This window comes from Lampetra fluviatilis, chromosome 21 (assembly GCF_964198595.1).
Source record: "Lampetra fluviatilis chromosome 21, kcLamFluv1.1, whole genome shotgun sequence".
In the NCBI taxonomy this organism is placed as follows: domain Eukaryota; kingdom Metazoa; phylum Chordata; class Hyperoartia; order Petromyzontiformes; family Petromyzontidae; genus Lampetra; species Lampetra fluviatilis.
The window spans coordinates 6,700,767-6,716,282 of NC_136295.1; the positions used below are offsets into that span (position 1 = coordinate 6,700,767).

Below are 15,516 nucleotides of genomic sequence, written 5' to 3' on the forward strand. Positions count from 1 at the left end.
CTGATAGTCCTGGAGGACTTCCAACCAACGCGACAACTGGCCCGAGGGCTGGGCGACCCTCAATGAATACTGTAGCGCCGCGTGGTCCGTTCGGACTGTAAAGTGACGACCATACAGATATGGCCTAAACTGCTGCACAAAAAAAACAATGGCAAGCAGCTCGCGACGGGTGACACAGTAGCGCTGCTCCGCCGGAGACAACACCCTACTACCGTAGGCGACAACTCTTTCGACACCCCCAACGACTTGGGATAGCACCCCCCCAATGCCCGTGTTGCTAGCATCCGTGTCCAGCAAAAAGGGACTGGCAAAATCGGGATAACACAAGGGTGGGGCACCCACCAAGGCGTCCCGGAGGGAGCGAAACGCGGCCTCCTCCTCCGGTCCCCATTTGAACTTCACTCCTTTCGCCGTTAGAGCGTGCAAGGGTTTTGCAATAGTGGCGAAGTGCTCAACGAACCGCCGATAATAAGAAGCAAACCCGATGAAACTACGCACGTCGGAAACGGACGTAGGTGTCGGCCATGAACCGACACAATCCGTCTTCGCGGGATCGGTGGAGATCCCCGAAGAATCGACAATGTGACCCAAGTATCTAACGGACCTACGAAGGAGGTGACATTTGGCCGGTTTAAATTTCAACTTAGCCGATCGCATTCGCAAGAACACCCCTCTCAATCGCCGGAGGTGTTCCTCAAACGTTTTACTGAAAACAATGACATCGTCCATATAAATCAAGCATGTATCCCACTGCAAGCCCGACAAAACCAGCTCCATAAGTCGCTGAAACGTCGCTGGAGAGGAGTGAAGTCCCATGGGTAACCGGTTAAACTGGAACAGCCCCCCTGGAGTCCGAAATGCTGTCTTAGGTTTCGACTCTTCGTCGAGCGGCAACTGCCAAAACCCCGATAACAAATCAAGAGTCGAAAAATATCGCGCACCAGACAATGCATCAAGGGACTCATCCATCCTGGGGAGCGGATACGCGTCAGCCACAGAGATCTTATTCAGGCGACGGAAATCAACGCAGAATCGCAGGGACCCGTCCTGCTTCTTAACCAGCACAATAGGCGCTCCCCACGGGCTAGAGGAGGGTGAAATAATATCGGCTTCTAGCATATCGTTAACAGCCGACTGAACATGTTCCTTCTCCACGGGACTCAGTCGGAAGGGATTTAGCCTGACCGGCGCCGCATCGCCCGTTTCAATGTGATGGTGCAACAAATCCGTGCACCCAATGTCATACTTATGTTTACTGAATACATCAGAGAATTCAATGAGCAACTCGCGCAGCGCACCCAACTGCGCCGCCGACAAATCGTCCGAGGCGGCACATAACGAATGGACCCACTCAAGGTCTTCCCTTGGCTCAACGTTCCGCGCGGGGCTCGAGCCCACCTGCGCAACCAACCCATCATCCCCAGGAACCTGCGCCGCGTGAGCCAGCACGGTGCCCTGCGGGATGACAGCTGGTCGCGACCCCGCGTTCAAAACCATCACAAACGGATCCCTGTCAGCCCGCACCAAAGTGTGAGCCACCGATAAATCAAGACCCCCGACAGCCTTGTTAGAAGGACCCAAAAGCATACTCTGTCCCGAAGTCTCCCTCACCCATGGTTTTCGCAACCGGAGGGGAATCAACATCTGTGAACCCGGGGGCACTTGCACTGTCTGCGTCGCCACCGCTTGTATCGTAGCGCACGCCGTCCGAATGTCAGTAGGGCCCGTCAAAAATGAAATCCGGCGACCCGATGGCAGTTCAATGCATCGTTGATCGATAAGAATTTTAATGGGCATTTTAGCCAAAAAGTCAGTGCCCAAAAGACACGGAACTGCCAAGGAAGACGAAACGAAAACGGGTCCCGATAATTTGATATCTCCAATGCAAATGGACGCCCTAACCTGACCGATAATGCCCAACGATCCCCCATTAGCGGCGTAAAATGGCACATCCACTGGAAGCAGCGGACGACATTGGACTGGAAGAATATTATAAATGAGGTCCGATATAATAGTTGCCGATGCCCCCGTGTCCACTAACACCCTAATCTCAACCCCATCAATAGATCCCGTAACAACGGACGAACCCGCTGAAGCAGCCACAATTCTATGCCCCAATTCCGCCCATTCAATGTCTCCCTGGTCCCGGCCGAACCCCCCTCGCCGAACCGAATCCCCGAACCTTAACCGGCCCTCCTCCGCCGCAACGCGGCGTCCCATGTGTGCCGAATAAACAGGCCGAGCGTGTGAGGTGCCGCGACTTGCCGGGGATTGTAGAGATGACTTGGGCTCTCGGTCGTCGTCCAGCCGAGCTCCCATGGCGCGCTGCCGCGGAGCGCGGCACCCGGACGCCACGTGGCCCCGGAGGCCGCAGTTATAGCACGTGACGAGGGTCGGAGTAGATCTTGGTTGCTCCGACTTTCGGCCCGATCGCAGAGGCGACCGGGCCCCCGGCCTCCAGTCCCCTGGTCGTCCCGTGGCGAACGCCTCCTCTCGTGGGCTGACGACTTGGGGTTCGGCGACCACCAACCCCGGGGCTGCGACGACAGCAGCGTTGCAACCAACGCCTTGCTTCCGTTGTAGGGCCTCGTGCGCTTGAATACTCGTGGCGACTCTCAAAGAAGAAATATCAATGTCGTCAGCTGTGTTGATAGGGACCCCCAGGTCCTGCGCCAACTTGAGCAGCTGCTCCAAAACCATCGCGTCTTGGCCCTCCTCGTCCATCCGAGGGAACGCAGCATCAGCAAGAGCCAGCAACGCCGTGCGATAGGCCAGCGCGGTCTCCGTGGCCGCTTTCCGTCTTGCGTAGAACTGATGGCGGCATGTAGAGGGAGGCCCGTAGACCCTGGCCAACAAACCCAGCGCATCCTTCAGCGTGGAGCGGTCCGACTTCCGTGCAGCCCTGAAGGCCGCGAGCGCATCGTCGTCCAGCATGGCGGGCAATGCCCGCAGCGCCGTAGCATCGGACCACGCTGACATCTCTTGATGCGCCAAAAACCTTCGCTGAAATTGGCCCCAGTCTCCGCCTTCCGCCTTGAAGGCTGACAACGTGGGCAGGCGCTGCTGAAAAATGAAGTCATCCGCCTCGTGGTTCCTCTCCGCCTGTCCGACGGTGTCTAAGATGGCGGCTCCAGCAGCAGACGTAAGATGGCGGACCCCCTCGCGCGCTGATGAAGTCGATGCGCGCGCTTGGGAACCCACCACCACGTGGCGCTCGCCGTTCCCGCCAAAAGCAGGCCCAGGCGCAATGGCGGGAATCCCCCATTCGTTTTGGCGGGAATCTGCGGGGCGACCTTGTAAAATGTCCCCCACCGTCCCCGCTCCTCCCGACGAGCTGATCTCCGCCAAGATGGACGCGGCGGCGAGCAGCAGCTCCGCCAGTCGGGAGTGCGCCTCACGAAGCCCGGCGTCTGTCCCCGGTCGCTCGGCCGGCGCCGTCGACGGACCCTGCAGCGTGGGCAAGTCCTCTTCCTCACCCCCCGCCACCAGCGGCTCCGAGTCGTCCAGGTCTTCCTCGCGGTCAATCCCGTGGGTCCTACGGGTCTTCCTCGTCTCCATACTTGGAAGCCCGTTTCACTTCTGACGCCAGATGAAGTATTGGAAAATGACGGCAGGAAACTCCTTGACGGGAACACACTTCTTTTATTAAATCTTGACTTGTAACAATACAACGCGTGGCCTCTCTTCTTCACACCGCACTTCTCTTGACTCAGGATTCTGTGCTGCCGGCTCTCTGTGCCTCGTGTAGACTCCGCGCCTCGGCTACACTCCTCTCTCGCCTCGTGTAGACTCTGCGCCTCTGCTACACTCTCCTCTCTCGCCTCGTGTAGACTTTGCCTCTCTCTCGCTGGCTACACCGTATGCATACTCGGCTCGTGCAGACCGTTCTCTCTCGCTGGCTACACCGTATGCATACTCGGCTCGTGCAGACCGTTCTCTCTCGCTGGCTACACCGTATGCATACTCGGCTCGTGCAGACCGTTCTCTCTCGCTGGCTACACCGTATGCATACTCGGCTCGTGCAGACCGTTCTATCTCGCTGGCTACACACTATACATTACTCAGCTCGTGTAGACCTTTCTATCTCGCTGGCTACACACTATACATTGCTCAGCTCGTGTAGACCTTTCTATCTCGCTGGCTACACACTATACCTTACTCTCTTCTACTCTCCATTACTCTCCTCTCCGGGCTCTATCTCTACACCTTCGTCTTCATTCTTAGATGGTTCCACTTCTGCCCCTTGCTCCTCTGTGCATCACCTTATATACCCCTTCTTCCCGGGAGACGGAGCGGATGCGGACCTCAACGTCGGCACCGCTCCTCCGTTACCCAATCCCCACGCGCTATCCCCACGATCCGGTTCCGCTCAGCGCGTGTTTCCACTCTCCGACCAATCACCCCGCGCTGCTACCCGATCACTCCCTCTGGGCGCGTCACCGGCACACAGCCAATCAGCAGCACTACCCCCACCCGCGCACTGACGCCTGCTCCTCCCCGTCAGCGCGCGTCACCACACACACAACCGTACATACGCGCTGGCACACGACATATACACCCAGCGCGTATCACCACTACACATGTACACACATTACAAAACAGGTCAGTGCACTGGAGGCCAAGTAGCTCAGAGGTCAGGAAGTCAAGAGCACCGAGATGGCACCGCTGAGATACTGGGTTCACATCCAGGCAGCCGCCTGTGATTAATATGGGTTCCCAAATGTAGTGGTGAGCTAATGGTCTCAGCCTGGTCACCAACTACTGTACAAAATATAATCATATAAAATGTGTTTCTACACTTAATTGGGCTAAATTCCAGCTTCGAGAAGCTGGGAAAGTGCTGCCCCTCACTGTGTGGAAAAGATATCACTTGAACTGATCTCAAAGGTAGCTCTGTGACATCCGCTACTGTATGTATTTTCTCGGAAAAAGGGTTGCATTACACTGTGTGAAATCTGAATGGCGTCTTCCTTTCATGACATAATGCTAAAGGCACAATCAGAAAAAAAGATTGCGGGGAACAGCTTAAAAAAATACATGGGTGTTCAGTGCTGACCTGAAGGGAGTGTAAGTGCGTCCTGTACTGCATCGGCCGCCAGCATTAAGGGGTGAGTTGTGTGGAATGGGGGTCGCAGCTCGGCCCAATGGGTACTCCTGAAAAACACACCAACACACAAACAGCATGCACATACGCCTAAAGGGCTTGTCTTACCAGAATTCGTGCTTTGCCTGCATCGTAAACAAAAATACACTTACTCTTTCAAAATACATTTTACACCACTTCATACTACTTTAAAAAGGTGGTTTCTATAAACTAAGATGCCATGAAACAAATCATGAAGTAAAAAGGATAAAGGAGACTGCAGCAATATTAATATCAATTTTATATGTAGGCTTTCACAACCGATATTATTCATAATTGGAAACCGATTATGAATTTTTGTATCATCGGATGATAACTATCTGCTATTGGAATAACTCCCATCAATGTAAAACTGTGCCATATGCCATGTTTCTGGTCTATGCCATAGCTGACATTATGCACGAATTAAACACTTTCTTCAGGCACTTTTGCATGCTGATTTTCATTATCTAGGCCAGCTTTCCAAAAGTGTTCCAACCTGCTCTTGCCGACTCTTTATTTAATAATTCAGATCCTTATCTGCCTCCAATATCTGTCCTAGGAATACATACTCTACTGTGTTTAAAATAATTGCGTCCCTCAGCAAATTACTTTGTTTAGTAAACTTGTTGTATATGACTTCTGTTCATATCGACAAATGCTGCATTATTTTGAAAAATTAGCGATAGGAAACGATTCCTACCTCTAGGTATTTTTGTTATACATCGACTGTCATTGGCTAATATGGCAGGTTTATGCCTTTATTTTGCCAATCCAATTTTGAGAATATATGCTATGAAGTGTTGGTGAGAGCATATCTCATTTTATAACTCCTCATCTGTTTTATATTCTCCTGTTCTTTTGATACATTAATTTTATTTTTATTAATTTTGATGTTTTACCTACGTGACTTTACCGAAAAAACCTAAGAATATGAATCCATGCAGTCACGAAAGCTTCAAATCTAGAATTAGACAAGGTCTCAAATGGTGCATCAGTGAAACTCAATTCTGGACCAAATGATACAGGGATTAAATCACTTTCCCAAAAATCCATTATTTTTTAATATATAAATTAAATGTTATTGTGATGTACTAATTGTATGTTAACAAACATGACACGGCGCAAAGAGATGAGACACGCACACTGAACCATGAACCGAGCAAACAAAGTTTGATTCCTGACCGCAGCTCACATCAGTGGAAAGCAACATCAGAACTGGTCCGAGGCACCCATCCCCTTCACCAACTGACACTGACCACAGCGGTCAAGTATTATCCAACTCCCAAACTGACACATCATGTGAAGGTGTTCATCCAGTAGTGGATTCATAATCTAACCTATATAATTCATTTTTTGTCTGTCTGTCTGTCCGTCCGTCTGCGTACGCTCCTTACCGGGGGATGTAGCTCTCGGACCGTGGGGTTCGCCGAGATTAAATTTTGCAGGTGGGCACGCCCCCGGCCCTGCGGTAAACTTAGGCATTTCCGATTTTTCGTCTCTAAACTTTAAATCGGACCGATTATCGATTTAGTGCGATTTCGCGTTATTTATTTAGTGCATTATTTATTTATTTAATATTGCCGACCGGCGCGGACCACGGCGGTTGCCCCTGGCAACGGGTAGCAACGCCTTCGCTGCGGGGTGGACGCCATTTTTAATTCCGGTTAAAAATATGCGCACGCATTAACACGCGACTCTGAGGTAAATTCATCAAAGTTTCACGTCCTCTTCACTCCCCCCCCACCCAATGTGTGCAATTACTATTATAGGGTCGGTAGATAATAAAATTATAGCGATTAGACAGTATTATTGTAGCGCGGGGGGGGGGGGGTAACGGCCCCAGTACCCAGCCTCAGCCGGGTGGGCAATCTAGGCGAGGCCGGAGGCTCTGCACGGTACTAGGCCTCGACACGCAACTCTGTCAGGCGACGACTTTGTGGTATAAACTCGATATACCCAGCGTTGCCCGGGGGAAAATTACATTTAAAATCTTCTGAAAACTTTAAAACATAACATACCAATGAAAATACAACTGTGTAATTAAAATTCTAAACCCGACCGCGCCAAGAATCGATTCTCTAAATCGCGAAAAGGAATCGAATGTTGTAGATTCATTTAGAATCGCCCTGTTCCAGTTTAATATAAGTTTGTTATAGAGTCGATGTAAACTGCTACGAATGGGAAATATCCGGCGTTGACCGGGGCAAAAATATAATTAAAAACTCCTGTAAACTTTAAAACATAACATACCAATGAAAATAAAACTCTGTAATTAAATATGGAAACCTCCTACGCGCCAGGAATCGATTCTTTGAATCGCGCAAAGGAATCGTCAAAGGTTGTAGATTCCTTTAGAATCGCCCTATTCCTGCCACGTTGCTTAACATTTCCCACACACACACATTCACACATTTAGCTTTTACATTTAACATACAAAACGTCAGCATGTACTGCTGTCATCATAGGTAAAAATATATACACCTTCACCACTCTCCCTCACCACTCTCCCTCACTCACCATCACCACTCACCCTCAACACTCACTATCACTCACTATCACTCACCACTCACTATCACTGACCACTCACCCTCACCACTTACCCTCACAACTCACCCTCACCACTATTCCTCACTACTTACCCTCACCACTCGCCCTCACCAATCATCAATCACCCTCAAGCATACTTGGCGACACATAAGTAAGTTTTTAAAACGGGAATAGGGTGAGTGGTGGTGGTGAGGGTGAGTGTTGAGGGTGAGTGGTGAGTGGTTAGGGTGAGTAGTGAGGATGAGTGGTGAGCGTGAGTGGTGAGCGTGACTGGTGAGGGTGAGTGGTGAGGAAGAGTGGTGAGGGAGAGTGGTGAGGGAGAGTGGTGAGGGAGAGTGGTGAGGGAGAGTGGTGAGGGTGTGATTGGTGAGGATGAGTGGTGAGGGTGAGTAGTGAGGGTGAGTGGTTGTTGTGAGGGTGAGTGGTTGTTGTGAGGGTGAGTGGTGAGGGTGAGTGGTAAGAGAGAGTGGTGAGGGTGAGTGACGGTTGTGAGAGGTGATTAGTGAGTGGTGAGGGTGAGTGGTGATTGTTGAGGGTGTGATTGGTGAGAATGAGTGGTGAGTGGTGAGGGTGAGTGGTGAGGGTGAATGGCGGTTGTGAGTGGTTATTAGTGAGGGGTGAGTGGTGAGGGTGAGCGTGAGTGGTGAGCGTGAGCAGTGAGGGTGAGCAGTGAGGGTGAGTGGTGATTGGTGATTGGTGAGGGTGTGATTGGTGAGGATGAGTGGTGAGTGGTCAGGGTGAGTGGTGAGGGTGAGTGGTGAGGGTGAGTGGTGAGCGGTGAGGGTGAGTGTTGAGGGTGAGTGGTGAGTAGTGAGGGTGAGTGGTGAGCGTGACTGGTTAGTGGTGAGGGTGAGTGGTGAGGGAGAGTGGTGAGGGAGAGTGGTGAGGGAGAGTGGTGAGGGTGAATGGTGAGGGTGAGTGGTGAGGGTGAATGGTGAGGGTGAGTGGTGAGGGTGAGTAGTGAGTGGTGAGGGTGAGTAGTGAGGGTGAGTGGTGATTGGTGAGGGTGAGTGGTGATTGGTGAGGATAAGTGGTGAGGGTGAGTAGTGAGGGTGAGTGGTTGTTGTGAGGGTGAGTGGTGAGGGTGAGTGGTAAGAGTGAGTGGTGAGGGTGAGTGGCGGTTGTGAGTGGTGATTAGTGAGGGGTGAGTGGTGAGGGTGAGCGTGAGTGATGAGGGTGAGTGGTGAGGGTGAGCAGTGAGGGTGAGTGGTGATTGGTGAGGGTGTGATTGGTGAGGATGAGTGGTGAGGGTGAGTGGTGAGCGGTGAGGGTGAGTGTTGAGGGTGAGTGGTGAGTAGTGATGGTGAGTGGTGAGCATGACTGGTGAGTGGTGAGGGAGAGTGGTGAGGGAGAGTGGTGAGGGTGAATGGTGAGGGTGAGTGGTGAGGGTGAGCGTGAGTGATGAGGGTGAGTGGTGAGGGTGAGCAGTGAGGGTGAGTGGTGATTGGTGAGGGTGTGATTGGTGAGGATGAGTGGTGAGTGGTGAGGGTGAGTGGTGAGCGGTGAGTGTTGAGGGTGAGTGGTGAGTAGTGATGGTGAGTGGTGAGCATGACTGGTGAGTGGTGAGGGAGAGTGGTGAGGGAGAGTGGTGAGGGTGAATGGTGAGGGTGAGTGGTGAGTGGTGAGGGTGAGTGGCAAGTGGTGAGGGTGAGTGGTGATTGGTGAGGGTGTGATTGGTGAGGATGAGTGGTGAGTAGTGAGGGTGAGTGTGAGTGGCGGTTGTGAGTGGTGATTAGTGAGGGGTGAGTGGTGAGGGTGAGGTTGAGTGGTGAGGGGAGGTTGAGTGGTGAGGGTGAGTGGTGAGCGGTGAGGGTGAGCAGTGAGGGTGAGTGGTAATTGGTGAGGGTGTGATTGGTGAGGATGAGTGGTGTGTGGTGAGGGTGAGTAGTGAGGGTGAGTGGTGAGCGGTGAGGGTGAGTGGTTGTTATGAGGGTGAGTGGTGAGAGTGAGTGGTGAGGGTGAGTGGTGAGCGTGAGTGGTGAGGGTGAGTGGTGATTGTTGAGGGTGTGATTGGTGAGGATGAGTGGTGAGTAGTGAGGGTGAGTGGTGAGGGTGAGTGGTGAGGGTGAGTGTTGAGTGGTGAGGGTGAGTGGCGGTTATGAGTGGTGATTAGTGAGGGGTGAGTGGTGAGGGTGAGCAGTGCGGGTGAGTGGTGATTGGTGAGGGTGTGATTGGTGAGGATGAGTGGTGAGTGGTCAGGGTGAGTGGTGAGCGGTGAGGGTGAGTGGTTGTTGTGAGGGTGAGTGGTGAGGGTGAGTGGTGAGGGTGAGTGGCGGTTGTGAGTGGTGATGGGTGAGTGGTGAGGGGTGAGTGGTAAGCGTGAGTGGTGAGGGTGAGTGGTGAGGGTGAGTACTGAGTGGTGAGGGTGAGTGGTGAGAGAGTGGTTAGTTTTGAGGGTGAGTGGTGAGGTTGAGTGGTGAGGGTTAGTGGAGAGTGATGAGTGGTGATTGGTCAGTGGTGATTGGTGAGGATGAATGGTGAGTAGTGAGGGTGAGGTTGTGTGGTGAGGGTGAGTGGTGGTTGTGACGGTGAGTGGTGAGGGTGAGTGGTGAGGCTGAATGGTGAGGGTGAATGGTGAGAGTGAGTGGTGAGTGGTGAGGGAGAGTGGTGAGGGAGAGTGGTGAGGGTTAGTGGTGAGGGTTAGTGGTGAGGGTGAGTGGTGAGGGAGATTGGTGAGGGAGATTGGTGAGTTGTGAGGGTGAATGGTGAATAGTGAGTGGGAGTGGTGAGTGGTGAGGATGAGTGGTAAGGGTGAGTTGTGAGTGGTGAATGGTGAGGGTGAATGATGAGTACAGTCAATATGCACTGCTGTAATCATAGCAGGTACCACCACCACAGAATGTACTGCTGTCATCATAGCAGGTACCACCACAGTATGTACTGCTGTCGTCATAGCAGGTGCCACCACACTCGGTATGTACTGCTGTTATCATACCAGGTACCACCACCACAATATGTACTCCTCTCATCATAGCAGATACCACCACAGCAGTATGCACTGCTGTAATCATAGCAGGTTCCACCACAATATGCACTGCTGTCATCATAACAGGTACCAACACAGCAGTATGCACTGCTGTAGTGATAGCAGGCACGACCTCAGTCGGTATACACTGCTGTAGTGATAGTAGATACTGCTATTGAGTTGGTAGATACCGCTATAGTAAATACTAAAACAGTCAGTATATACCGCTAGTCAGTCAATACTGCTATAGTCAGTATATACTACTATACAGTCAGTACATACTACCACGGTGAGTAGCTACTAGAGTCAGTAGATACTATTATAGAGTGAGTAGATACTGCTATAGATTTTGTAGTTACTACTATAGTCAGTGGATACAACTATAGAGTCAGCAGATACTATACAGTTAGTCGTTACGAGTATATAGTCGGTAGATACTACTGTAGGCCCAGTAAATACTACTATGGTCAGTAGTTATTACAGTCACTAAATACTACTACACAGTCAGTAGCTACTACTGGCTCAGTAGATACTACGGTACAGTCAGTAGATACTACTACAGAGTCAATAGATACCACTTCCTCTGTTGTATGTAAGGTGTTGTTAGTATATATACCTACGAGGGGTAAAGATATTTTTTGAGGGGGGGGGGGGGGGGGAGACCACAATTTTCGGAAACCTTTTGACATCAACTATTTACTCCACACTTTCTAAAACTTTTTGGACATGTGAAAGCCTCTTATATATTTGTTGGTGGAGAAATGTACAAACAGCCCACCGGGCTTTGACAATACCTTAGTATCTGTGTATATATATGTAAGGTTTTTAAGAAATATATTTTTCACCCGGGCAAAGCCGGGTACTTCCGCTAGTGGGCTATAAATCATGATTATTCGTAAATAAGGCAAGGGTTAAACAATGAAGGCAGCGAGGGCTTTATTTTTAGCAGCAACAAAGACTATTAAAGTGTAAACCGGTGGACTGTGGAGGAGAGGCGTGTACCTGGCGATGCCCCAATTGGCGTTGGGGGTGCAGGACAGCTCAAGCGGCGTGTCGTCACAGATGCGAGTGACGCCGACCGCCGGGTGCGGCTCCAGGGTGTGCTCCACGAGCGAGCCCACGGAGCACAGCACAAACAGCGAACCCGCCACTGCGTGCGCCTCTGTACCACAACACCATCCCACCGCATCGAAAGTCACGTCACGTCATGGTAAAGCACAACTGTACGTCGCCACGAGTCACAATGTGCCCTCGCACCGCATCAAGCATCATACCGCACCATCGCACCACACTAAGCATCACACTGCAACGGTCGCATCATCACACCAAACAATCACACCGCAGCAAAGTCACACCGGACCAATGCATTGTACTAGCGCACCACAGCAAGTGTCGCATAGCACTATTGTACAGCAACCATCAAATTAAATAATTGTACCACACATCAAACCGCACAATTCCACCACATCATGCCTCACTGACACAAGCGTACTCGCACAGCTTCGTGTCCAAGGTCACGGCCAGGCTGTTTCACATGAAGGAAAATGGTGGCATTCACGTTCTTCCAGGTTAGGTTGTGTATTGAGAATTTCTCTCAAGCATTCACCACGCACTACTGCGGGCATCAGTAGATACCCGCAGTCATACACGATGCTTGCAGCGATAGATAAATCAATTGTTTGGAAGTAATTAGTCTCATGTGGCCGCGGGCCATATGAAATCAAGTTGCCAGCTGTATCTAACATGCAGGCCATAGATTCTACAACCCTTGACTAAAGAATTGATGTAAAATTTTGGTAAAATGGATACATTTTTGACAAATGTGCAAATTATAGTTTTTTATGTGTTGATTGCAACAGATGCATTCAGCAAAATAATATCAGTTAATGTCCAAAGGACTACTGATGCATGACAAGGTAACAGTAATCACTGTGGGTCGATTATTGGAAGTTCGTGTGTGTATGTGCGGTTCTGTAGTGGTTAATTAACCACGAACCCAGCGACTGGAGTTCAATTCCCATTCACGGCTTCATAAGTGGCGAATACTTGAACTAGTCTCCCCGAGGTAAACTCATCCAGGACCAGGGAGACAAGGGAGGATGAGTGTGGTGCTTGCCACACCACCTCCTTATGCTCTGTGCTAGTGCTCACTAACACCACTCCATAGGTGCTCGCTAACGGCACACGCGGGAGGAACCCAGCGACCCGAGCTGGATTCCCATTCATAGCCAAATTGGTGATGAATATCTGAACCAGTGCTGGGCATCCCCTAGGTTGACTCAGCCTCAAATAAGTACTTGGTGTGATGTTTAAACATTGCCACGAGGGGACAAAGGCGGCCAGGCATGGTGCTGTCCACCCACCCCCTCGTGTGCCGTGGCAGCCATCGTAAGTGCTCGCTAACAGCACTTGCTCCAAAGTCTGTCAGAGGATCTTTGTCTTTGTGTGTACTCCATACCTTTCTCGCGGGTGTGCGCAGCCGTGTTGAAGGGGGAGTGGGAGGGAGCGAAGCACGCCGACACGCACACCTCACGCACGCCGCCCGTTGGCTGGGGAGACGTGCGCGGCGCGCCCTTACTGTGAGGCAGGACACAACGTGCAACGCCGTTAGAGCTCACTCTCACAAGGCCGCCACACCACCGGACAGAGTCATCCCCTTCGGAGACGGACCAATTAAATCAGCTCACGTGTAGGTGCTGCATGGGTTGCTGCGTCATGGAAGATGGAGAACTTCATTCGGCAGTGGAGTGAGCATGGCTGACGATTATGATGATGAAGTCCTGTGTGTGAATGGGTTCTCACCAGGTTCTCAACAAAAAATGTATACTTATTAGGCATGTAATGATTTATCGGATCATTGATGAAAATGGATTGTTATGTTCAATACTTATGGGAACAGATGAATTACAAGCATTAAATAAAAATGATCAGCTATTGTTACAATTGTAAATGTATGTTGAACTTTTTTCGCAGCGTACATAGCTAACCTTGCTAATTGGAGGTGCGAAACAGAGCAAACTGATTTGTACAAATGAAACGTAAAAAATAGAATACAAAAAAAAGAAAGCAAAAGCGACAGACAATAATCCAGTCTTGAACTGAATCATGACCCCAAATCTCTTGGGGGTTGCAAACCATTGAGCCGAGTGGTTTATTATTGGCATGCTTCCCAAGCAGCGCTTAATTTCTAAATTAATATTTTCGGGGCGGTCGCTGGTAGGCTGGAGGCATGTCACTAAGTGGCCTCAACCATGGTGAGAGAAGGATATTGTATATGATGTGCTGGGTGTGAAAATATTTTCCAGGTCGAAAACCCGGACAGACCCGGCTAAAACTAAGCCCTGCTGACGGGTAAATGAGACACACTTTTGTTACTTGAACATCATACGACTCGAAATAAATAATTCTGCTGTGCAGTTAAAATCCACCATACATGGTGACAGCCATTGCCTATGGGTGTCACAGTTTAGTTTAATATTGCAGGTCTCCGGACAAATAACGTGAATTGTGAAGTCGAAGAGAGAGGTGACTTTCCTTGAGCATGCTGGAAAGTCATGTCAACAAAATATATACACGTGACACCACCAGCACTGCCAAAATGCCTAATTAGTTCACAGAAATTGAATGATACTCGAGCTACTCGTGTTCCAAAATAACTTCTCTAACTTGGAGGTGTCTGTAACCTTGGAGGATGCTAGACAAATAATGGCTCATAAATATGTTTGCCCAATAGCCATACAACACGAGGTACTTATAAATACAATATTAAAATGACACATTATTATATATAGTTATGGACTGTGACAATACATAGTTTCCAAATTCTACACACACCACTCTTACTTTAAATGTGCTAAAAACACAAATAACACAAACTGCAAAGGAAAATCAATACAAAAAAACAAATGCGACTACATTTTTATCCCAAATCTACAACACATGTTTCACAGTAAATGTACATTATTATAATTAAACCTGACACTGTTTGACACAAAGGTCAAACTATGCACAAGTTATGAGTTTATACAGTAAACAGCAGACTACCAGCACGTGACAAAGCAAATGGTGAAATAATACGACTTTTGCAAATCAACTTCAATCTTGAAACAATACTTCTGCATTAAAATGAATTCACATTTTCCATATACATAGAAAGACATGTTTTTCGTTCTAGATTTGAAGTTTTCGTGACTGCAAGGATCCACTCTTTGGTTCTTTCGGTAAAGTCACATAGGTGAAAAAATTAAATTAGGAATAAAATAAAATATAGATAAACAGATATACAAATACAATTTAGTTATTTCAATTTTTTTTTATTCTTTTATTTGAATTTTTTCACCTACGTGACTTTACCAAAAGAACCAAAGAGGACAGGTTTTTTTTATTAAGCGAGTGACCATTATGCCAAAACACAGGCGCACACTACAAATACAGAGCAATGGGGGATGTTTAACATCATCCAGAAAATGATAACACTGCACTAACAAGACTTCTGCAGAACACTGTGCTTGTGTTACTCAATACAGACGTACCAGAATTTCATTTCGATCCAGTGCACATTTACACTCGTCAGACCTTTGAACCAACAGAAAACGTAAAGGACCAGTTTTGTCCAATATATTTGGCACAAGTGCAAGCAGGTTAATGCTTGCAAATGCGTTCAGGCTGGACCACAGGTGGGGGATATGGTGAGTGTGAATGCCCTAGAAAGTCCACCACATGACCAACACTTATGTCGCACATCACACCGCACACCCCACTCACCAGGGTGGTGTAATAGCCAGACAGCCAGTGGCAAAGAGGCCAGGCCTAGGCAAGGAAAGGCACAGAGAGGGAGAGAGAAGGAAGGAGACTGTGTGATCTCGGCTAGCACTGTGCA

At 49.5% G+C, this 15,516-nt stretch overlaps 1 protein-coding gene across 7 annotated transcripts in view; it reads right to left on the minus strand.

Annotated features, from left to right (window-relative positions):
* Positions 1-15,516, minus strand: part of BCAS3 (BCAS3 microtubule associated cell migration factor) — a 45,408-nt gene that overhangs the window by 12,292 nt on the left and 17,600 nt on the right. For 6 of the 7 annotated variants that reach the window (XM_078865946.1, XM_078865944.1, XM_078865945.1 and 3 more), the window contains exons 17-20: positions 15,402-15,446; positions 13,096-13,214; positions 11,640-11,799; positions 5,057-5,154 (exon numbers count right to left, since the gene is read on the minus strand). In XM_078865946.1, coding sequence (XP_078722072.1) covers positions 5,057-5,154; positions 11,640-11,799; positions 13,096-13,214; positions 15,402-15,446 — 422 coding nt within the window. The remainder of the gene's footprint in view (positions 1-5,056; positions 5,155-11,639; positions 11,800-13,095; positions 13,215-15,401; positions 15,447-15,516) is intronic. The other variant, XM_078865947.1, reaches the window with a different exon arrangement.